This window comes from Apteryx rowi, unplaced genomic scaffold, assembly GCF_003343035.1.
Source record: "Apteryx rowi isolate R43461 unplaced genomic scaffold, aptRow1 scaffold_523, whole genome shotgun sequence".
Taxonomy (NCBI): domain Eukaryota; kingdom Metazoa; phylum Chordata; class Aves; order Apterygiformes; family Apterygidae; genus Apteryx; species Apteryx rowi.
The window spans coordinates 160,013-185,057 of record NW_020450787.1 but is presented as its reverse complement, the minus strand read 5'-3'; the positions used below and the strand labels follow the sequence as shown (position 1 = coordinate 185,057).

The 25,045-nt window shown below is 35.6% G+C and overlaps 1 protein-coding gene across 1 annotated transcript in view; it reads left to right on the top strand.

Annotated features, from left to right (window-relative positions):
• PXDN (peroxidasin) overlaps positions 1–25,045 on the top strand; it is a 60,629-nt gene that overhangs the window by 18,258 nt on the left and 17,326 nt on the right. Inside the window, exons 7-18 of the mRNA XM_026080501.1 lie at positions 1,802–1,971; positions 3,347–3,464; positions 5,621–5,790; positions 6,787–7,059; positions 8,407–8,523; positions 9,741–9,899; positions 12,455–12,567; positions 13,718–13,874; positions 17,079–17,187; positions 17,631–17,788; positions 21,923–23,426; positions 24,279–24,413. Coding sequence (XP_025936286.1) covers positions 1,802–1,971; positions 3,347–3,464; positions 5,621–5,790; positions 6,787–7,059; positions 8,407–8,523; positions 9,741–9,899; positions 12,455–12,567; positions 13,718–13,874; positions 17,079–17,187; positions 17,631–17,788; positions 21,923–23,426; positions 24,279–24,413 — 3,183 coding nt within the window. The remainder of the gene's footprint in view (positions 1–1,801; positions 1,972–3,346; positions 3,465–5,620; positions 5,791–6,786; positions 7,060–8,406; positions 8,524–9,740; positions 9,900–12,454; positions 12,568–13,717; positions 13,875–17,078; positions 17,188–17,630; positions 17,789–21,922; positions 23,427–24,278; positions 24,414–25,045) is intronic.

Below are 25,045 nucleotides of genomic sequence, written 5' to 3'. Positions count from 1 at the left end.
TTGTTTTGTAGACTAAATAATATACGCTGCTCCTTTTTTTTTTTTTTTTTTCTGTCTCTTACTGGACTATCCTTTTATGATCTCTTTCAGTAATTGATTATCTTGGTGTTTTCTTTGCTTGTTTTTCTTATCCTTATTTAAGTATAAATTTTTCAGAGGTGCTCAGTGGTTTAAGAACATAAGTATTATTTTCAAAAGCAACTCCACAGGTCAGTTCTTAAAATGCCATTCACTTGGAAAATTGGTATAGAGGCTTCTTAGTCCCACAGTGGCATTTGAAAAGTTTAACTTGAACTTCACAGAGTATTAGTAGTGCCATAATAAGGTTACTTTCAGAGGCTTTTCTGTCACGGACTTTGAATCTCCACTGATCTAGGATAAACGTTCATGATGAACTTTAAATTATCTAAGACTACCTCAGACTATCATTTCTAGCAGAGGCAGTCCTATCCTTATGTCTAGTCACACTTTCATACCCCCCTTTATGTGAGAACTGTTGAGCGTGTGCTGTGTGCAGTGAGTTATAACACTAACTCTACAAGGGAAAAAGATCATAAAGGTAATCACAGGAAGCTGTTCCTGTGGCAGTGCTGACTGAGGACAATTGAGCCAGTTGTGAAACTGTGCCTTTACTTGTGGAGGAAAGGAAGAACARAAGAAATTTGGATGATGTATGCATCTTTCAGTCATAGCTGCTTCACTCATACAGCCTTAAAAGTCCTGTGGAACTGAAACAAACAAACAAAAACAGATGCTTCTGCACATAATGCTTTGGTAAAGTAAAATTTTAATTTTGACCATGGCTGGAAATGGGCTAAACTGGCCTGTGTCCTGCCCTGGTACAGCTCATCATTAAAGATCACATCATGACTCTCATGTTCAGGATTTAAATTCTACTGATAACGTCCAGTGTGCTAGGAGACATCTCTACAATAGCTTGTAATATATTTTTGTTTGTTCTTGCATATTTTTTGTGGGAGAGCAAAGAAGAAAAAAGATCAGGGAATTTACACAACAGGGAAAAAAATCAAAATGTAATAAAAGATAAAATGATTGGGGGTTCACTACCCCCAAAGATATAACAAGCTGAAATTCCATTGTCATATAACTTTATTTCCACTTAGATATGTTTAATACATAGGGACAGGTTTCTATAACATGACTTAAAGGTGTTTTTTTTTCCACAGGGCCCTCCACTACAAAGTCCAGTGCCCAACATAGTATCAGGGACCGTCACTACTGGAATGGAAGTCAAAAGAATTTATGGGTGCTCATTATCTCCAATAGGCAGGTGCTTTAGGAAGTTACTGGCCCACTGAATACAATGGGAGCTTAATGCTTAAATAATACTGTGGGTCTTTGTCTCAGTAGCTTAATCAGCAGAATGGAAAGTTTTAAAAATGTCCAGTTAGCTATGAAGTTACTATAGTAATAAGTTTTAAACAGAAAAAAAAACGCGGAGAAATGAAATATGTTCCTTACTTAAGCAAGGCTTGTATAACATCTAAATAAAATCTGGTTTATGCTCTAAATGCTGAGATTAAAAAAGAAATATTGAGCAGGTCCTTGCTGTGTTGAACATTGTTCTTCCTGTGCAGTGTGGAAAGACCTGCAGAAATAGTATGCAATGTTGTAATAAAGGCTTAATACTTGTGAGCAAGTGACCATCAACTATATTCAAAATAACTCTCTGTCTGTATTCACAGATAAAGGAGCTGGTGGTATTGCAGAATCATTTTGATCCTAAGAAAATAGTTCCAGCTTGCTAATAGGTATTGTGGCTGCATCTTGTTTTATGTAGGCGTTTAGATTCAAACGCTCTTCATTGTGACTGTGAAATCCTGTGGCTGGCAGAGCTGTTGAAGACATACGCGGAATCGGGTAACGCTCAAGCAGCAGCTACCTGTGAGTACCCGCGAAGGATCCAGGGAAGATCAGTGGCCACAATAACACCCGAAGAACTTAACTGTGGTGCGTTTGCCACTTAGTGCTGGCTTCTTTAATGTGTTAAACATATCCAAAGCATATTTTTTGTTAGAATTTGTACTTCTGTTCCCTTTGATAGCACTGGCTACTGCTGGTTAATACTGATTGTTTCTAGAAATTTCCTCACTATTCCCTTCTCAGTTTTTTGTTTTCTTTTGAAAGAATCATTTTTTCCCTTCAGCTTGTCTTCTATGCAACAAGGACGGTCATGTTTAAAATTTGTCACTGAGACAACATAGTAAACTAAACATGATTATCCAGAAAGGGCTTATTTTTCCTTTTTATATTTCAGATTTGACCACAAAAGGGCTGTAAACTARGATCTTTGGCAGTTAAGTTAGTAGTAAGTTAATATTGTTTGGTGTCCTGTATTCCCTTTTGTACAAAGGAAATCGAAGAAAGAAACGTTATGGAATTGCTCCTAGTTTCACAGAACTTACCATTAAAACTCTTGTTGACATTATTGGAATCAGGGTTAGGTCACTGGATTTTTCTTTCCCCTCATCTATCTTTGTAAGAAATATTCTACACAGAAACTGAAGTCCTCTGTCCCTGAAGGATTAATGGATTATCATTTTTATTATTCTTTTGTGCTTCTGTATTCCTTTAGCCTAGTAGTGTGCAGGCTGAGTCATGCAGCTTCCTATGCAGGCACTCCAAGGCTTTGGACCCTGACACCTCTCCTGTTACATAACCAAAAGGCAGGTTTCTCCCATCATGTGATGGCTGTTTTGCCTGTCCAACCGTGTGAAGATGCCAAGGGATAAAATAACTGAGTTGTCCTTTTGGTTATGTATTTCATAAACCTAATCACAAGAATTAGGACCGTAAGCATCTACAGGGTCCTTGAAAAAGATAGTAGAAGGGAATTCAGTATGAGAATAATTCACATGGCAAGCTACCAGCTCTCTCTCCACATCGAAGGATCCCGAATAAGGAAACTGCAGGAAGCAGGCTGGACAAATTATTCTGTAGGAGGTAGGTTAGGCACTGATCCTGATTGAGAGGAAGTTATTTTAAGTGGTGCTTGTGCTTGCTGCTTTAAAGTTTTTTCTTCATAAACAAACTGAGCCTTTGTTCAAATAAATAAAACAGTTACATTAGAACCTGATACAAATTTGCACAATCCATTTCCAGTCTGCTAAAAGGTCCTAAGAAATGATGGAGGAGGTCAGAAAGCCAGCAGTCACTTTTACATAGGGAAAAGTATGTTTAATCCTGATTAAGCATGTAAATATTTTAACTTAAAACATTTGTGAAAAATATTTTTCTGCCAGGTATATGGAAAACTTATTATTTACCATTCTTTAGTAGTTTTAAAACAAGTAAGAGTTTCTTATATATTTTATTGTTGATACAGAGAGGCCAAGAATTACATCAGAGCCTCAGGATGTGGATGTTACCTCAGGGAATACAGTGTACTTCACTTGCAGAGCTGAAGGCAATCCTAAACCAGAAATTATCTGGCTTCGAAATAAGTAAGTTTAAAAGAGGAAGAGAGAAATTTGATGTATGTAGGTTTGTCTGGATGTGTGTACATTTCTAGGTGCTTGCTGATACACATTAGATTCTAAAATATATGGAATACTAACATCAGAAACATATTATAATGAAAAGAAATGTATGGAGTAATAGTGACCCAGATCTATTTCATTTATAAATCTAAACTCTTAGAGCTGAAAACTTCATTAAGGTATCATTTTATGGCTATAATATGATTGGTAGGATTTTCAGCTGTAATTATACATACACAGTTGGATATACATGTAAAACTGTAGATCATTTGTATATAAGAATCAGGTAATACAATATAGACATTCTGCACATACAGAGTTTGTGAGTTTAGCTAGTGTTTGCATATTCTGCGTAGGTCTGGTCTGGGCAGAGTGATAGCTAGTTGTTTAAAGGAATCCAACTGGACAAGAGCTAGATTTCAAAGTAGGTCTTTCAGTTCAGCTCCACACCACTAAACTTTCCCCAGAAATGTAGCTTCATCCCACAACAAGGGAGGTATGTCATTTTCCGGACTGCCCAGACTAATACATTGAGGGCAGGCAAGCTTATATGTCATAGCATTATAGGGTAATTCAGGGTGGAAGGGAGCTCGGGAGGTCTCTACTTCAAAGCAGGGTCAGCAGTGAGATCAGACCAGGTTGCTCAGGGCTTTATCCACTCAGGTCTTGAAAACCTCCAAGGATGGAGAGTGCACAGCCTCTCTGGGGAACCTGCTCCACTGCTTGTTCTCACTGCTGAGGGGCTGGAGAGGGGACCTAAAAAAGACGGGTGTCTTTCAGGAGCCCACGGACCAGCCCTGTGCTGGGTGCCTGCTAGAGACCTGCCCAGAGCTCTGACTCCCTGCAGCAGTGCCAGGAATGGTGTGTCTTAGCTGGCTGCGTGGCAGCAGGTCGCCTCCCCTGAACTTACCTGAATTTATGATGGATACATAATTTCTGAATTTCACATTAGCTTAGTCAGATATAGACTTAATAATTCTTGTCTATAAATGGAGAAGTTGATCTAGAAAATGGATTTTCCCACATTTTATATTAGCAAATGAACTATTTCAAATTTTTACATACTGAAAAAAGAGAACGATGTAGAATCCTGGTTCTGCAGCTGTTGTGCTGATTTCAGTGAGAACTCCATGTGTAGCAAGAGTATAGACTTTATTATAGAGTTTGTAAAGTACAGAGCCTTAAACTTGGAGCGTATAATTATTTCATTAAAATTTTCTTTGGCTCATGCACTTTTTATAATAAACAAAGAAAACATGTATTCAGAATACACATATGAAAGAGTTTTAAGAAGAAATTTGAGCTTGGGGTGTGGAATTATTGACTCTGGCTTGTTTCCTGGCTGCATGAATGAGAGCAAAGCTCTTTGCAAGGTAGTTGAATGTGGCAAGATTTCAGTCAAAAGACATTGACCTGTTGAGCGGTATGTTGAATAGATCAGCAGTCACTCTGGATTTTGTACGTATGGGGTGAGATCCTCAACCCTACTCTGTGCTTTTTTCATCATGTAGTAAAGGTTGGAGTAAGAAACTGTTCCTTTCATAAAAAAAACTCTACTTAGATAGCATCACAGAAATGATGTGTCCGTGACATAGACTAAAGAATGCAACTTATGTTCCAAGCAAGTACAAATTATAACCAGGTTCGTTAGTGCTCCTTGAGCAATGCAGTCAGAGGAGGGCACAAAGATGGTTTTATAGCAATTAACCCCTCTCCTAGTAGAAAGTATCTTGAGTTTTGAACTTGCCCATTTCCAGCTGAAATATTCGAAATTGATTTGCCGGTTAGAACTGCTTGTATCCTTAAAAGAAAATAAGATTGGGTATGTGTATTTTGCTCTTTTAGTTTTTTTCCCCCCTATAATCTTTTACTCATAAAAATATTGTGGCCTTCCATTTTGAAGATGTAATAGTTGCATAAGCAGAATAGGTTCATTTTTTGTTTTTCCATTGCTGCTTTTCTTTAGGAAAAAAAGCTAAAAATTCTATTTTTTTGTTTAGCACAGTAAAACTTAATTTTTGCAAATTGTTCTGGTTAATATATTTAGGTTTTTATTATTTGACATTTTTCTGTGCTTGTGATTTAAAGGTTTAACTCCAGCAGATTACTTTTCTTCACAGTAATGAGCTCAGTATGAAAGAAGATTCTCGTCTGAACTTGCTGGATGATGGCACATTAATGATTCAGAATACTCAAGAAACAGACCAAGGCATTTACCAGTGCATGGCAAAAAATGTGGCTGGCGAAGTGAAAACTCAGGAAGTTACTCTTAGATACTTTGGGTCACCAGGTAAAGAATACAAAGTCTAAATTTCTTATTCAGATACAGAATTGTTTTGATAGTAAGATTACTAAACATCAGATGCATTGGCTCTTGTATGTTCTTTACATGTAGATTTCTTGTCCTTGGGCATCTTACTTAACAGGATTTCTAATATCCCTAGAACAAAAATGAAAGTCAACCGGTTAAATAATACTGTTTATTGTTTTAAGTAAATTTGATGATAGTCATGCGGATTATTTGTTGAAGTATATGAGGGATGGAAGAAGAGGCTGTTGCATTGTGATGTTGCTCAGTGCAATAATATTCTCTCTGTGTMTTTGAAATCTATGAGCTCCAGTCACTCATGAAAGCTTTGGTACACACAAGGCAGCAGTGATTGCACAGGAAATTTGTAGGCTATGTATCTGTCTAGCCAGTGCTTCGTGTTTGCAAACACTAAATTCATGTCCAACACTGTGATTTTTTCAAATTCTAAATTTTGCTGTCAGTAAATTTTATTTTTACGCTCATCACCAGTTAAATTTAAAATGTCATTGCAGCTTACACACTTAGTTAAGAAATGCTACTAAAATGCAGTTTAATCAGTTTTTTCTTTTTCTGCACCTGGTAGCACTTACTAGTCAGTTTGTTTTCTGGGTCTCAGTGCCTCTGTTTCTGAAAAGGCCTTTATAAACATCAGCAGATGAAAAGAAAATGCTGTAAAATTGTTTTAAAAGGGATTTAAGAAAAATATCAGTGCAATGGATATACCTACAATTACAAGTACTAGGGTATATTCATAAATTACTTTAAACCAATTATATGAGTTTTTAATTTTATCTACTGATATTTTTAAATGTTTTCAGCTAGATAATGTTTAAAGTGAGACAGAGTGTGCAAGATTAGAAGTACCTTGGAACAAACCTATTAAAAAAATTAGATTTCCGAAACAATTGCAATATTTAGCCACATTAGTGTTATGCCAGCTAGGAGTCATATTTAGGCATGATTCTTTTCTCACAGCCCGGCCAAGTTTTGTGATTCATCCACAAAATACAGAGGTATTAGTTGGAGAAAGCGTTACTCTGGAATGCAGTGCAACTGGGCACCCTCAGCCACGAATTACATGGACCAAAGGTGACAGAACCCCTTTACCAAGTGACCCTCGCATTGCAATAACTCCTTCAGGAGGACTTTACATACAAAATGTGAAGCAGGAAGACAGTGGCGAGTATACTTGTTTTGCAACTAACAGCATAGATAATATCCATGCAACTGCATACATCATAGTCCAAGGTGAGTGACATCAAACTAGGCATGGCATGCTGTAAAACATTACTTCAAATTGCATGGCTTTTGTCTTTTTTCTGAACTGTCATGGCCAAATTGAAACCACAAGAATTTTTTTCTTTCAATTCTATGTAGTCCAAGAGAATTTTGCAGTATATATTTACTCAGAGTAGGATATTATATATTAATTCTCTGAAATTTTAATCTTTTGGATTATCCTCAGAAATAAATTATCCGTATTTTGAATTTTTTATTTCTGAAGTTTTGTTTGCCTGTGTGAATAAACCAGCAATGTATGTTTTTTGTGGAAATGAAATATGTTCTGTAACAATTAGCATTCCTAGAGATTAGAGTTTACGACTGGAGTATTTGCAGTGGAGTTTTAAGTCTAGATCTGTGTCACATCTCTTTTCTGGACACTTGGGCAAATGTGGCTACATTTGCTGCAGAGCTGCATGGAAACTATCACTCTTCCAACTGAGTCATTAGCCTAGCTTTTCTGCAAAATGGAAATGGAAATACTGTAACTTACTGTGATCACAATTATTTTGGCGTTGTTTGTCTGTAGGATGCATATAAAGTATTTCAAGAACAACATACTGAAAAACTTTCTCCAATATATGCTGAATATTTTTGCAAATGTTTCAAAGCTGGAACTTTATTTCCAAAAGCTTTTAAGTACCTTTTTAATTTTATTTTTGTCCTCATATTAATGTCTGTATTTTGCAAACAGTTTAGATTGTGAATGCTCTGTCAATCAATACGTTTTTTCAAGCTATACCAAACAACCTGTCTGTGTGGTTTGTTCATTTATCATTTGTTAATGAGTGATAGCGTTCTGAGAGCTGAACAAATTCCTGCTCACACTGATAATGCCATGATGTTACTGCAGAAGCTGTCCTGCACTCCACTCACTGTTCTCCTTTTGCATAAAGCAGAAAAAAAGCTGCTTAGGCTGGTTTTGACCACATTGCATTTTCTCTGTAATTTAGCTGAGAGTTTTGTGGGATGGTTGGTTGGTTGGTTTGTTTTGAGAAAGAGAACAAGGTGTTTTTCGCCTTCCTACTTGGTTTTACAGGTCTTACAATGCATCGTATTTTGGATCTATTGAAGTAGATTCTAGAGCTCTTAACTGACTTCAGGGTCATATTGTGCTAGGAGGTGTTCACATTTTGAAGAGACAAATCTGCCCATTTGTGATCTCTTACCTAAAGAGATTACAGTGTAAAAAAGCTATTAGGATCTCATTTCCCACGGATAGGAGCTGTTCAAGTCACACATAAAATTATATATAACTTCAGTCAGTCATGCATTTTTCATATGTTTTTAAATGGTTTATTTTCTCTTCTGTAGCTCTGCCTCAGTTTACTGTCACTCCTCAAGACAGAACAGTGATTGAGGGACAAACTGTTGACTTCCCTTGTGAAGCACAAGGCTATCCCCAGCCTGTTATTGCCTGGACGAAAGGAGGTAAGTTTGTTCTGTTTTTACTTTTAAACTAGTCAAATACTTTAGATTTTACTTTAGAATCACTCATGAATTGAAAGGGTGTACGTGTATATGTATTAAGTTGTTTTAGATGCTTCCATCTCTGTTGAAAAAGAGGGTTCCTCTTATTCTGCTTTGACTAGAAAATGCAAGATATCCAACAGTAGTTAGTTGCCCAAGTTATTCATGTATTCAGTAAAAGGAGTCACTAAAATATATGTCTCCATAATAGATTCCTAATAATAAATGTTTAAGAAATGTGAGACAAATCACATGTGGCAATACCTATCACTGCCCACTTATTACAAAGTAAATCTAGCTGACAGTCATTAATAGGAGAACTAAAGTTAGGTGAGGTGAATCTGTCCTCTGTGCTCTCTTCAGAAGCCAGATTAGTCTAACTTGTAACTGGCCTCATTATAATTTCCATACAAGGCATTCCTTTCACTTAATCGGGATTGGCAGGAACCCTGCGATCCACTCCACTGACTGCTTTATCAGATTTGGCTGTGAAGSCATTAAGCCAAATACAGTGGCAAGATATACTGTAGTGGATGTTTTATCAATAAGTAGATATTCTGGTTGGATCAAATGAAATAGCTCTAGCAGGACAACCAACCGTTAAGAAATTATGAATTATGGTAGATAAAGCAGATTTTTAACAAACAGTTGATCATTTTGATGCTGGTAATGTCCCCGTTTCTCCCTGTACCAAGGTTGCTGAAAACCAAATCAAATGTCCAGAGAGGAATAGTAGGGTATACACACTGTTGTGCCTTTTATTTCATTTTATTATGTTATATTGCAGTTTTTAGGGCTAAATGTATTTTTCTGTTTTTCTCTAGATGGCCTAGGCAGATGTGTCTTATTATGTGGTAATATAACAATACCTGTTGGCATTCTTCTTATGGTGCCGTGTTGTTGGGATGCTTTATCATGCTCCTTAAATGAAAACATCTATTTCTACCACAAAAATAGAAGTGGAAAAGATCAGGAATATGTCTGTGTGCATATACTTACGTGTGTGTATGTTCATATTCTATAAAGTATGTAAGGGTTTTTAACTCTTCTTTTTTTTTGAGAGACTTCTGATTTTGTCAATGTTTTATCAAATTCTAAATTTTTCTGGATTTCCCTTTTTCTGAAATAGACTATTTTATTTTGTACTGTTATAAAAAGCAAATATTATTGTGTTTCAGGAGGCCAGCTGTCTGTTGACAGAAGACATTTAGTTCTGTCCTCTGGAACCTTAAGGATTTCCAGGGTTGCTCTACATGATCAGGGACAATATGAATGTCAAGCTGTCAATATTATAGGATCTCAACGAACTGTTGTATACCTGACGGTTCAGCCTAGAGGTATGTTCTCCATGTACATATTTACAGCTGCTGAAAAAGTCGGATTTAATCTTAGGCTAAAATACTCAGTAGTGTGCTTGATTTATTCTTTTCTTTTTGTAAAATGAAAAATTGTAATTAATAGCAATTAGATCCTTTTAATGGCATCATACTATATGTGAATATAAAGTAGATAAAATTTATCTTTGTTTAGAGTTAGAAAAGCTTTTGAGACAGATCTTAAATAGTGCTTGCATTTTTCTTCTTATTTTTTGCTGAATGTTACAATAATTCCTAAGCTGTTGTTTTTGAATTATAAGGTATCTTATAATTCTTTTTATAAATTGAGGGTGTTGAACAATATACCCTGTTTATAATGAAAATCACTTGGAGACTTCTGCTGAGCATGATCTTTTTTTGATAAAAGCTTCTTAGAATAGGACTGTATCTTTTGTCATTTAGAAAACTTGCTATCCAGGGCAGTACTAACATTTCACATTTCTGATTCATTACTTCTGACTACATCTATTTTTAGCTTTGAGGTGTTTTTTAATACATAACATGTGTGGATGCTTATCAGTATTCATGCAGAGTACCATTCCTTTAAAGCAGTCTGTTTTCTGTGAAAGAGGTTTATCTGATTTGCTGTTTTTTGTAAAGAATGGAGGTTTACTTTACGGATGATTGCATTATCATCTTTAGGAAATTATTTTGTTTTCTGAAAATATTACCCTTTTTCTGCGTGCATGTTATTAGTAATTTCTTATAAAACTATATGCAGTTAATTAAATAATGCAGTTAACAAAATGTTTTGCTGGGCAGAACCAGAACCCTCTATTTTACAACAGCAGAATGACCTTTGCAATGAAATATCTATCCTTATACTTTAAATAAGCTAACACAGAAAAAAATCCACCCTATTGTTCTTATGTTTTTCTCCATATAAATTATAAATAAACTACTTTTAGGATTAAGTGGAATCATGTTAGTAGTTATACTTTAGTTAAACATTTAATTGAAAGCATTTCTTATTAGTGACCTCAGTTAAAACAATATTTCAATTAAAGGGGATCAAATAAGCTCCTTGAGCTTATTTTTTGGTCAAATATTTTCCATTGATTTCTGTTAGTTAAGAGTAATACTGGCCTTAAGGGAGATTAATTTGTCAAAGAATAGATTTTGTTTACCAATATGAAACTGTTGACTAAAATTCAGTAAAATTAATCTTGGTTTTATAAAATTTTATAGTCTTCTAGCTGAGTAAAACTTCACTGAACTTGAATAAAGTTTGATAAAATAAGTATTATATAACTCAGGTTGCAAAATCCAGCTGTCAAAAGGTAGGAAATACAAGACTGAAGGTTTCATATACATCTTGAAATTGGATCTTTCCATACATTCATTGCAATGTTATTTTCAGTTGTGTAAAAAAGGGAGAATGGGCTCTAAGAGAAGAATAACTAACAGAAGAACTCTAATAGAATTAGAAGCCTCTGGGCTTCCAATAGCAAGGACTGTTCACCTGAGGCATGTCTCATCAGTGTTTCTTTCTTCTTGGTCTCTGTGGCTAAACCTGTATTAATGTATTAAATGATCTGGGACCTGGTCACTGGTCCTTGGCCTGACATGGTTAGCATCCACAGAGCTAAACTTTCCTATGTTCCACTGCCAGACGCCTGCATCCAGATTTCATATTTTAAATGGTTCCTAGCCCTTGATAACCCCCACACCCCACAAGCAGAAGAACTAGATGGGCCAAAGACCTGCCGAGGACCATACCAGCAATATAAATTACACCAGGGCTAGATTACTTTGGCTGTATAAATGTATGCTGTGTGGCCAAATACTTCACCATAAAAGCTTGATCCTCCTTTCCCCATGAAATACTGATATGTTACAGCAGAAATACAGTTCTTAAGATCTTTATAATCTGTTTTGTGTGTTCCTCATGATAATATTTGAGTGCTGGATATGAATGTGGATGTGAAAGGAAATTAGGATAAAAAAATGCATTACTTTTCTTTACACTGGTTTTAGGTAGCTGTGTACCCTTTTCTCAGAATACTTGAAATTGTAGGTCACGTTTTAATGTTTAAAGCCAAAGGTTCATTGATTTCAGATACATAGGAGTTCTGTGAATGCTTAGCACTTTAGCAAATCAGGCTGGGGCACTCACAGTTGGATGGGTTCCGGAAAGTTTTGCTTTTAGCGTCTAAGAAATTGCTGTTGTTACTTAAAAATATATACTTTGACAGAAGTTGATGGGATTTTTCATACTGATGACTTTGTTCAAATTTAGCTATTTAAAGAAATTTTAGGACTTTTAGGTTAAAGAAACTTGGTGCTTTTGTCAACTACTAGCTCATATTGCTGGAACAGGATAATTAAAAAATCAGCCTGAAACAGACATCAGGCATAAGGAATTTTATCTCTAAAGTAAAGTTATAACCAACTAAAAGCTTGCAAACAAAACAAGCTTATAAACTGAGAAGCTGGGTAACTTAAAAGACTTCTTTTTGGATCTTTTCCATAAGTTGTATTTTGTACCTTTTCAATGTGTCATTTGTTTTTTTCAGTGACTCCTGTATTTGCCAGTGTTCCCAATGACATGACAGTAGAAGTTGGCACCAATGTTCAGATTCCATGCAGTGCTCAAGGAGAGCCGGAGCCAGTAATTACATGGAATAAGGTAATATATATTTGTTTAATTGCTTCAGAAGGGCAGTGACCTTTCCATCTCTCCATAACTGGCTATTTAAAGTGCAAATTGGCAGATTATTGCTTGTTCTGGTGTCTGAAAACATTACCTGAAGTTAGATCAGCAAATTTTCTGTAATACAAAATGTATGTGTGTAGATACCAAACCTGAATTATGTATGTATGTGTTGGTGCAAGACTTTGGAAACATTGCACAGACCAGCCTAAAATTCTTATCATAGACCTTAAAAGGTCTTCATATTTCTGTGACAGTTCTATGCAAATAGCTGATTAATGTTCACACTTCCAGTGACATTATAGGTATAAAGCAATAAAAAAATACTGTATTGACATTGATGAGTCCTTAGACACTGTTATGACTTCAGCCAGGAAGTGTTTTGGTGACTTTTTGGTAACCCATCTCCCTGTGGCAGTTTTTAAAAATGTTTCCTCTAATGGCAATACTGCAAATCACAGAGATGAAACTAATAGAAGTGAGAAATATCAGATAAGGCTTTCACTGTCATTGATTTCCATTGGTGCAACAATAGATAATTGCTTAGAGCAAGCTATTAGAAAAGTCAGAATTCACTGGGTRAATTAAAAATGGGTTGCTAATGTTGATCTTCAGTTTTTCTGATTATCATCTTCTCTTCAATTAGTGACCATTCTAAAATTTACCTTAAATTGCTGCTAAATGCATAGCACATGAAGAACTGATATATCTAGCTCTTTTCTGGGACATTTTTAAATTAATTAATTTTGAGTAAGCGAAAGTATATATGTCTGTAACGGGTGTTATCTCACTATTTTTGTAGCTAAAATTTTCTGTAGTGAGGGCCTACAATCATTAAAATACTTTCATTAATAGCAATTAATACTTTTTAAAGTAAATAAATTGTAGAATTTAGATCTATATGCAAATCATCCTGTTACAGTAGCAGTGTTTGGGATTTTATGTACATTTATCTATATCTATTTGACGATTGCTTTGGTGTGCACAATATAAATACAAAATATAATGTAATTTCTTTCTGTTTACTAAGTCACTCTATGAGAAAAGACAGAAAGAAAACACAAATTCAAGTTAAAAAACAAAGAGTGGATATATAAGAATAACTAAACACTCTGCTTTGCTGCAGGATGGAGTACAGGTAACTGAAAGCGGAAAATTTCATGTTAGTCCAGAGGGATTTCTTACTATTCGTGATGTTGGAACAGCTGATGAAGGTCGATATGAATGTGTTGCCCGGAGTAGCATTGGATACTCCTCTGTCAGTATGGTGCTTAGTGTTAATGGTAAGGTTTATAAATCAGTAAGAGATACGAGTTAGATCATTAGTTTTATTCTAATTCTTTAATTGCTAAGATGCAAAAAGTTAGCTTCAGCATCAAATGCTGAATTCCTTCTTCTGCTACTTTATTTCTTCTTTTCCCATAATTCTCTCAATTTTTTCTTTTAGTTCAGGCAATTATCAGCATGCAGATGTGAGTAAGATAGGAATACATCAGCCAAAATATGTCTGAGACTTAAACTTCAAAGCAAACAATGCTTTGGGCTCTAGATAGTCATACTAGTCTCCTCTTGAGATATTATTTGAACCTATTAGAATTTACTAGTCAAATGAGTAGTCTAATCTTTAGCAATAACTTGACAAAAAGTCCTGTGAGATTTTTAAAAGGGAACTTACACCAATCAGTTGAAAACCAAGTTGCAACCAAAAGAAAGAATTTATAAAATTATAATGATCTTAAGAAGCTAAAGAAGAAAACAAAAAGAAAAGGAGAAAATATGAACTTATTCTAATTATTTCACAGTAATAATGACAAATAATAAGTATTAATAAATAATAACTTACACTTGTTTCTTTTAGTAGACTGTATCAATCTATCCCTTCTTCTATCAAAAATAAGTGCTTTGCTTCAATCTATAAATATGATTTCTGAGATAAAAGTTGCATGGCTTGGAATTTCTCAGTGAGAAAGTTTCATCTCTATTTATGAAGTCTGCAAATGTAAGAGTAGTCCATAAAAATTGAGCTAATCTTGGTTACTCTGGAGAAGCACGGAAAGAAACTTTTTTTTTTTTTTTTAAACATTAATTGGATCTCAAAACAATAAGGGCTCTGAAAAGTGAAACATTGACATCAACTATAATCCCAATGAAATAAGTTTCATTGATTTAGTGCAGATGTCAACTGCTCTTTCTCATCTGCTGAGGTTAGCAAACTGCAAAGTTCTGATAGCTGAATTACAATATTCTGTATTTAATTGAAATCTGTTTTTTTTTTTGTGAACTGTAACATCCATAAGCCTATAAAAGTGAAACTCCCCTTGATTTATCTGCACTCAGTCTAAAACTGTAAATGATATTTCTTATTAAAACAAGTGGTATATCTGATATTTTCTGTATGGTTGCTATGTAAATGAAGTTATCAAGAGAGGCAAGAGTTATCAAGGAAGGAGGACAAATGGATAGATTATAAATATTGACATAGCCAGAAATGTCTAAAACAGCTTACATGTGAAGATTTCTTTTAAACAAAATTATAATATATTAAAATCTTTTCTTAATATTGAAATGGTGGGGGAGGTTTTGCAGATCAGGTTTAATAATGYTGTAAGGAGCTTTTCTTTTACCATTTTCTTCTGTCCTTAACTGTTGTTTTGTAAAAGTCTCTGGATTAAGTTTAAGGCAGGGTATAAGTGGAATACATTTACTTTGCTTAAAAAAAAAAATAAGGCTTTTTTTTAGAAACATATTGCCATTTTTCTCTCCCTTCCAAGAAAAAATGTAATTATTTGACATTTATCAGTCTAGAAACTGAACTACTCGTAGCAAATACTTCAAACAAAAATAAAGCGCTGCATAGTTAACCTCTGACCAAAGTTTATGATTCAACCCAACTGTGCCCAATCAAACCCAATCACAAAGAGAGCTCTGCTGAGCACATACCTGAAGCAAACACTGAGATTACACCTATAGCAGGCAGTGCTAGGAAGGAAACCAGGCACTGGATTTTTTTAATCTATAACGTTGCAGTGCTCAAAACAGTTCATGGCAYGCAAGCCATGAAACAACTCTGAAACAACTGAAACTATGGAATAACTTGTAATTAACAGGGACCAAGGGCTACTGCAGCTGTGCATTGTGGAAAAGGTCACCCTGTTTCGGATGCCGAGAGAGTACGTTGTACCTGCAGCAGCTGGCCTTGGGGCAGTTGCAGCCTTACAGTGCCAAGGACCGTTTCCTTTGACAGTATAGATGGTCAATTTTGATTGCCCAGGTCCACACTCTCAAACTCATACAGACACAGCCTCAGCTGCCAGTTAAAAGGAATAATAAGATATTGCTTGGAAAAGAAAAAAATGTCATGGAAAAACTTGTAAACAACAGTTTTATGTCAGCTGCTTTTGTACAGCTGTTGATTTTAATCCAGTGTATTTGCTTTGGACTTTTTTCCTGCTTTAGCCTTCTTCCTGTCTAACTTTTCCAATCTAAACACTCTCTCTGGAAATTGTTAGCTGTTGCCCCTGGATCTGGTAGTTCTTGGTTTAGGGTAAAAGGAAGGTTATTAGCCTTAGATATGTTGTATAAACATCCAGCTGCAACTGAATACTTTATGAAAAGGCAGATGAATGGACCTATGCATTAGAGAGTTTTTAGTATTATGAAGAGTCATAAATAGCCTTTAAGCATGTGATTTTTAACCTAGTATTATAAAGCTAGAAAATATTAAAGTAGAAAAGTAGTGATCAAAATAAATAAAAGCTTTATAGCCCTTTAAAATTATTGTGTATTCTTTGCTAAAGTAAACTCAGAATAGGAGCAGTATTGATTAGCTATTTGGGAATGTATAGAATTCAGTGTTTTTTTGAATTATGCTTTTCTGTGTCTTATTCATTTTTGAAAAATCTCTTCAATTTACGTGATGTGTGTATATATGTGTGCTAAAAGGCAAAATTAAGTCTATAAATAAGTTGCTCTGATTGCAATGTCTTCCTGGTAACCCCTTAAATTCCTACACTGGTTTCAGGACTTAATTCAGTGCTAATTGAAATCAATGGGAATACATACATTGATTTCAGTGGATATAGATCAGGCTCTTGATCCCAACACTTGAAAGCTAATAACAGACCCTTAAAAACCCTTGCTAATCATTCATTTTTTTTCTCTGGTCATTTTTACTTGTAACTGTAGGACTAAATAACATATTTAAACCATCTTGGGCATTTATCCTCACATCATTTTGTTTTAGAATTATAAGCAAGCTGACTTCTTAACTGATATTAACAAGAGTCCTTAATTTTGCTACGCAGTAATGTGCTTTGATAGAATTCCAAAATGGTTAAGAATTTTATATTTGGAAGAACTAAAATTTAAAGAACGCGGTTTTACTTTGTGCGACTGAAATGAAGTTGTGTCTAGACTCTTTTTTTATAGAAGTATCTTTTTGCGTGTGGTGATTTTTTGCAATAATATATGAATTCCTGTTTCTGTAGTTCCTAATGTCAGTCGAAATGGAGATCCATTTGTACAAACATCAATTGTGGAAGCAATTGCAACTGTTGACAGAGCGATAAATTCAACACGAACACATCTGTTTGACAGGTATCCCCTTCTTTTTTTAATTGCAAAATTAAAATTAATTTTGAGTATACTAAAGAAATGGAACAATTAGTAAACAGGAAAACATTTTATTATTTAAATAACAATGTTATCATCTGGCTAGTTCTGGGAATACTAGCAGTTTAGCATGTAAAGACTCCTACTCTTTAAACACTAAGTTGCGGAGAYCAAATTTTTGCCTGTCAAGATCTTTATTCATTGCTACAATTTTTCTGAGGAGACAGCATGTTTTAAAAGGATACTAAATGTTTAATTCCATGTTCTTTTATTAAATATATATATTTATTTCTTTTTGCCTTCCATTTTGAGATGAGTAACCAAGGTATGTTCTAATCATGTCAAGTTGCAGAATTTTAACAGTATATAGTGTTGTTATTTTGTAACGCCTGTGTACACTTACTGTCTTTTTTCAAATTATCTATTAGTCGTCCTCGCTCTCCAAATGATTTGCTAGCCTTATTTCGATACCCAAGAGATCCATACACTGTTGAACAAGCAAGAGCTGGGGAAATATTTGAAAGGACATTACAGCTTATTCAAGATCATGTACAAGATGGTCTAATGGTTGACCTGAATGGAACAAGTCAGTACACTTTTCTTATTTTTCTGTGTTGAAGTGTATTTGTCGTCTTAAGTCATTATACTTCAAGAGATTAATTTTCAGAGTATGGGTCCCAACTGCAGAACCATTACATTGGAATCAGTGGAGTGTTTAACTTTTCAAAACTTTACCAAATATATGGTTGCCCAATTCAGTCTTTGGTTTGCACGTTGCTACACTGTGCTTTAACTCAATTTGTTTGACCTCTGCTAATAGAGTCTGTTTATTTTTCGTCATGTTGACATATTAGGGAAAAATTGATGTTCGGATTCTTCTGCTGGTCAAAGTTGGTGTATCCAAAGTGCATAATGCTTCCTGTCTGTTAACTGATTATATATTGATTCAAAATTCATTAGGACTGCTGTTTTTTTAGCAAAACAGGACTTTCTGTTATGTATGAAAAAGAATCAGTATTTTATTGCTATTTCTTTAAATAAAATCTTTTATTGCCTGCATGTCTTACCAAGGAGAAAAGATGATATAGCAAGAAAGTTTTGTGTACTTTACAAAACAAGGTTTCTGCATGTACCCCAACAGTATTCAAAGAATTTTTTGCCACTCATTCTTTAAGTACAGTATAAGATAGTTGCTTCCTTGGACTCTGTTCTGATGCAATAAGAAATACAGTTTTTGCTGCTTTTTATAAATAGCATAAAAATGTGAGATTCAATATTTCTACTTTTTGGTTATTGAACTCCAAGTTCAAGTTCATAAAGTCCAGCTGGAGAGTATAGAATTAATGGGTGTAAATATGTGTGTGGATATGCTTGAGACATAGGATTAAAGCATTTGGAAATAATGATGGAGTTTTAGGAGAGCTTTTGAGACTCGAAACATAGCCAAAAGCTACACTGAAAATCTAGAGGAAATATTTTTACTTACTATAGTTCTTTTGATGCTTATAATTGAGCATTTATTTTTACTTCCGAAAACTTTAACTCTGACCCTGAACTAGGCGAATATTTATAAGACCAAAGACTGTAAGCTTTGTGGAGTACTGTAATATCWGCTAGTAAAAGAAGCTTCCTACTCATTTTTAGAGCTGAGCAAATAATTTGTGACGAATAGTTTACCGCAAAAACTTATTCAAAATTCTTTGAAGGCTTGTTTTTTATCAGAGCGACCAGCTTTAATTTGGTTCTCTGATTAGATGCATATGTAAGCATATTGAATGTAATACTCACAAAGTGCAATGCAACAGTTGAGATCTATGACATCTGATGTGTAAGAATTGTTTAATTGCTTTCACTAAGATTCATAATAGTAAAAGTAATTATTCTAAGGTTTACCAAAAAATAGCATAAATGCATACAAAAGCAACTTTCTGTGATATTGGAAATTCTGTTCACAACCAGAGCTTGCTTCTGAGATCTACAAAATCCATAGAAACTTGGCTTTTAGGGAAACTGGAATAGTAAAATAAATCTGTTTTTATTTAAACAACCTAATGCTCATTTTTTAATACTCATTCTTGTCCTTATTTGGTTATATTTCAAAATGTAAAGCCCAATGAAATGTGTTATTTACCACTTTTGCATTTGAAATATTTGCAAAACTTGTCAACTTTGTATTCAGACACTTTTTATGTAAAATATTGGAATATCCCAAAGAAGGATGATGAAGCCAAATTCTTCTCAGTTATGCCAGACAGTATAACAAGGTGAATGGCAGTAAATTGCTGCTTGGGAGGTTCATGTTGGATGCTAGGAAACACTTTCTCACTAGGAGCCTATGCAGCACTGGAACAACTTAGCCAGAAAGGTTGTGGAGCCTTAATCTTTGGAGTTTTTTGAGACTGCTAGACAAACATACAGCTGACTTGTGTTTAGGTGAGAGGTCCCTTTTAATCAATATTTCTATGAGCCTATGAACATCTTCCTTGCAGTTTGAAAAAATATAGTTAATATTATGTGAATTGAGCTAGCCAGCTTCTAGTATTAGGAATTCTTGGAGGCCGGCATTTTAGAAAGCAGAGCCAGAGTTAGTGCCTACAATGCATGCAGTAATTGAGGGTCTGAGACCTGATGTTTATAACAACCTTCACTCTGATCAGAAAGCCATCAAATATAATCTGTAGCTGAGAGGTCTCATCCCACATGAACTTTTTCTGAGCGGAGAAGCTGAGCCTTTTCTTTTAAGTTGATAATGAAGGCCATTCCATCCAAAAGTTTCACAGCTGAGTTTTGCTCACAACTTCATTTCAGAAGTGTGGGTGGAAACCAGGGTAACCACAGCAGACATCTAAAGACTACATGAATATCAATCATAAGAAGAAAATTTCATGGTAAATGAAGATCACTTAAAAAGGGTGTTACTGAAAAGGAGACATGTTTTCCTGAGTGTAGTTTTAGAATTAAACTGCCCTAGTAATGAACATATTATTCTATAATATCAACAATATCCCCAAAGAGTGTATTGTGCCACATTACCCAGTGGCACTTATTGGTTTCGCTCTCTGKTTTGGTGTTCTATTTCGCAGTCTGGAGTATTCCATAAAATAATATGTGTATGTCTACAAGAACAGGTTAGTTTTGCACAAAGCAAGCACTAGGTCTCTAATATTTTTGTTTCCACTTGTAAACCGTTCCAGAGTACATATTTATCAGAAACTGAGTAAACACAGAACAGCATGGTGGAAGGAGCAGAGCATGATTCTAGTCCCCCTGCTGAACACATATTGTTGCTAAGCTGTTCTTTATCCTTTCCCAGCTGAGTTAAGGTGCTCAGCTATGAGCATTTCCAGTCCAGTTCAAGGCAAAGACAAAGAGAGGGCTTCAGCTGGCTTGTTTGAAATTGCCGTGGATTGTAACAATTGATAAAGTGCAGCAGTGTATCTAGGGCGTATTTATGTATTGAATATAGATAGGGCATGCCATAAATGACCTCAGGATTGAAAGGAGTATTTACTGACTGTGTGAAGCTAGTTTGCACCCACCTCWTGCAATATTGCATTCAGTTTGTTTTCTTGAGTGGTTACCATCAAGGTGGGAACCCCATGAGCCCGTGTAAACACAATACCACTATACACTCACCCATTTCCTTTTTCCCTTCTGCTCATTCAATTGTACTTCTGCCTGCAAGCTTTCCAGATCAAGAACCATGGCATGATGGTTCCTAGTTAGCTAAAAGCTGTGTCTACATTGTCAAATATTCTAGCCCCTGGGTTCTTCTCCTGGATCCTGGTACCTGGCTCATCCACACTGTATATGTTCATTAATTAAGTCAAGGCATGTCTACATTTTGGGTCAGCAGGGCCCACTAGAAATGAATCTCCCTGTTGTCCCCACTTACTGTGCTTTGGTTTGAGTTGTCATGTGTTCTCAAAGAATGTGGATTCTTTTAAAGTGAAAAATATGGTCCAGGACCGCGTTCAGTTCATGAGACCTGTGTAGAGCTTTTTGAAGTAAATCTGCTGCTATCATACAATACATACAGTATGCATGTCTGTTTCTCAGCACAAAAGCTATCACTCTACAGACACATTTCTATTGCTGCACACTACTTGATAATGTAGATCAGCCTAAATCAATTATTTTTTTTTCTGAAATTAAGCCCAGGTGCATTTCTAAGGAAAATTCACTTTAAGAATCACCCTAATAGACATTGTAGACAAGGCCCAGCCTGACTGGGTTCCTTTTACTGTTCATAGTCATCCAACACTGTACCAGCAGGCCTTTATAGTCTTCAGTCCTTCCACATGCTGTCATACCACTGCAGAGATCATGAAACACCTACCCTCAGTTTGAAACTATAAAAACACCACTCTAATGAGTTACAGTATATATTATTGGATCCCTCTGAACTGAGAAAAAACTGCAAGAAAGTGCTAAGTATGTCTTTGTCCTAGAGGTGAGCAGTATGAATCCCAGAGGAAACCTGTGTGGAGTGTTATGCAGACACTAGTTTGCTTTAGACTGGACTATCCTGAGTAATGCATGAATTACTCCACACCACTTGGCCTAGAGATGACTCCTAAATTGCCTGTGGTGATTTTCTTTGACTTTTTTTTGTTTTTTTTTTTTTCTTACAATTCTGCAACTTTCACTGTAATAAAACAAAACAGAATAGTAATATATTTAGTAACTGTGTCTTTGATTTTCTCTCTTTTGGTTTCAGGTTATCATTATAATGACCTTGTATCCCCACAGTACTTGAACCTGATAGCTAATCTCTCAGGCTGTACAGCTCATCGACGAGTGAACAATTGCTCAGATATGTGCTTTCACCAGAAGTACAGGACACATGATGGAACTTGCAACAATCTGCAGCATCCAATGTGGGGTGCTTCTCTGACAGCCTTTGAACGTCTGTTAAAATCAGTCTATGAAAATGGATTTAATTTACCTCGTGGAATTGAACCCAAGAGACTCTCCAATGGATATGCACTCCCAATGCCTCGGTTGGTTTCAACTACTCTGATTGGAACTGAAACAATAACTCCTGATGATCAATATACTCACATGCTGATGCAGTGGGGTCAGTTTCTTGACCATGACCTTGACCTCACAGTTGCTGCACTAAGCGAGGCCAGATTTTCCGATGGTCAACACTGCAGTTCAGTTTGTACAAATGATCCTCCATGCTTTTCAATCATGATACCGCCAAATGATCCCAGAGTTAGAAATGGTGCACGCTGCATGTTTTTTGTACGCTCCAGCCCAGTTTGTGGAAGTGGCATGACATCTCTTCTAATGAATTCTGTGTACCCACGAGAACAAATCAACCAGCTTACTTCATATATTGATGCATCCAATGTGTATGGCAGTTCAGACCACGAAGCACTAGAAATCAGAGACTTGGCAAGTCAAAGGGGTCTTCTTAGACAGGGCATTGTACAGAGATCTGGCAAGCCTCTTCTTCCATTTGCTACTGGTCCACCAACAGAGTGTATGAGAGATGAGAATGAGAGTCCAATTCCTTGCTTTTTAGCTGGTGATCAGCGTTCTAATGAACAGTTGGGTCTTACCAGTATCCATACACTGTGGTTTAGAGAACACAACAGAATTGCCACAGAGTTACTGAAACTCAATCCACACTGGGATGGTGACACAATATATCATGAAACACGTAAAATTGTTGGTGCAGAAATGCAACACATAACATTTAGTCACTGGCTACCTAAGATCTTTGGAGAGGTAGGCATGAAGATGCTTGGAGAATATAAAGGTTATGATCCCAGTGTTAATTCTGGCATAACTAATGAGTTTGCAACTGCCGCTTTTAGGTTTGGTCACACACTCATTAATCCTTTTCTGTATCGGCTGGATGAAAATTTTGAACCTATTCCACAAGGCCCTCTACCTCTTCATAAGGCATTCTTCTCTCCATTTCGGATTGTAAATGAAGGAGGCATTGATCCACTTCTAAGGGGATTGTTTGGTGTTGCTGGTAAGATGCGTGTCCCATCACAATTACTCAATACAGAATTAACAGAAAGACTCTTCTCGATGGCACATACTGTGGCTTTAGATCTGGCAGCTATGAATATTCAGAGAGGCAGAGATCATGGAATTCCTCCCTACCATGATTTTAGAGTTTACTGTAATCTTTCTTCAGCTCAGACTTTTGAAGATCTGAAAAATGAAATTAAGAATCCTGAAATCAGGGAGAAACTTAGCAGGTGAGCCTAAGGTGAAGAAAAACAATTATCTACCTGTGCATGTTAAATTAGTAATTAAATGTCTTATCTAGAAGAAAATATTTGTTAGGAAAGGGGTAAAGTCATTTTTAAAGAAATTTCTGTTGATATCAGGAAACAGATGTGGAAAATTCCCATAGGCAGTTCATTTCTCCACTTCTAGATCTCTATGAACAACATGAAGTTAACACAGACTATGTTCATGAAAGTATTAATTTGAAATATCTGTTTTTATAAATATTATTAAATATGAATATTATTTTAGTATAAGGATGTATTTATTGCCAATCCCATGCAAGTATTTATAATTTCAGTTTCATCCATTGCATACACTCAATAAAAGTAGCAGGAATATAGCTGAACTTGGTTCACTGTGTTTTTTGTGTGTGCAGCTTTCACCACAAATAATCTGTCCTTCTTTAAAAGTATCAGTGTTTGAAAATAAGACTTCAGCTYACTGCCATCTCTAGATAATCTATACAAAATCAAATGCAGAGAAGGAGGCTCAGCTAGGGTAAAAGAAAAAGTGTACAGAGGAGCACGAAAGAGAAGCTATTGAAAAGGAAACATGTAAGAAATCAAAAGAGAGAGCTACTGGAAGAAAGGGAATTGTGAGGTAAAGTTGTAGACCTCCTGTGGTGCTGCTTAGATACACAGTCCACATTGCAGGGTTTCTTGCATATACCCCATAGGTTATCCACAAAAGATGTAGTAGTGTCACTGTCATTTATACTGTGAGTTATTCAAATCTCTTGCACTTAGTTTTACCATATCCTCGTTATTTTGTAAATATATATCATTTAAAACTAAATATTTGTCTTTTTCTTCTTACAGGTTGTATGGCTCACCACTGAACATAGATCTATTTCCCGCTCTAATGGTAGAAGACTTGGTTCCAGGAAGTCGCCTGGGGCCAACTTTGATGTGTTTGTTAAGCACACAGTTTAGGCGTATTAGGGATGGAGACAGGTAAACTGAAATACCATGAAAAACAGAAGTAATTTTAAATAGAGGCTGCTTAATAAGTTACAATGTCTTGTTTCAAAATCAAACCTAATTTTTCACTTTCATTTATGATTTTCATATAGCTTTGAAAAGATTAAGAGTGATGGTTTAAAACTATGTAAAAGGTTGTGATTATTTTTAAAATATGTTACTTTTTATGGTGTATATGCTGTGCTAAGCTCCATAAAGCACCACAGTCAACACATGCTGATTAAGCATGGCACTGGGAGCTAGAAATTCATGAGTTTTCTTTTACTACTTATTCAAGTCAGTTCACCACCAGCTCTACTTTTTTGCAAAGTGGATATTCCTCATTCACTTTCATTTGTATTTCATTTACAGTGGATAAAGGTTGAGGTGTGCAAGATTGGACTGTTGACCAGCTGTCTCTGTTGGCACTATATTGGTCTTTCTGAGGGAGCTGGATAAAAGCTCCAAGGAAGTCTGCAATTTGGATACCTATGGGCATGCTTCATTTTGCAGTCATAAATCACTTTAGAGACTCCACTGAAAATAAAGTTAAAAAAGGAACTTCTGAGCACTTGAATAGATGTCCCGAGCACCAGTTATCTCTTATCCAATAGTTAGTTATCTAA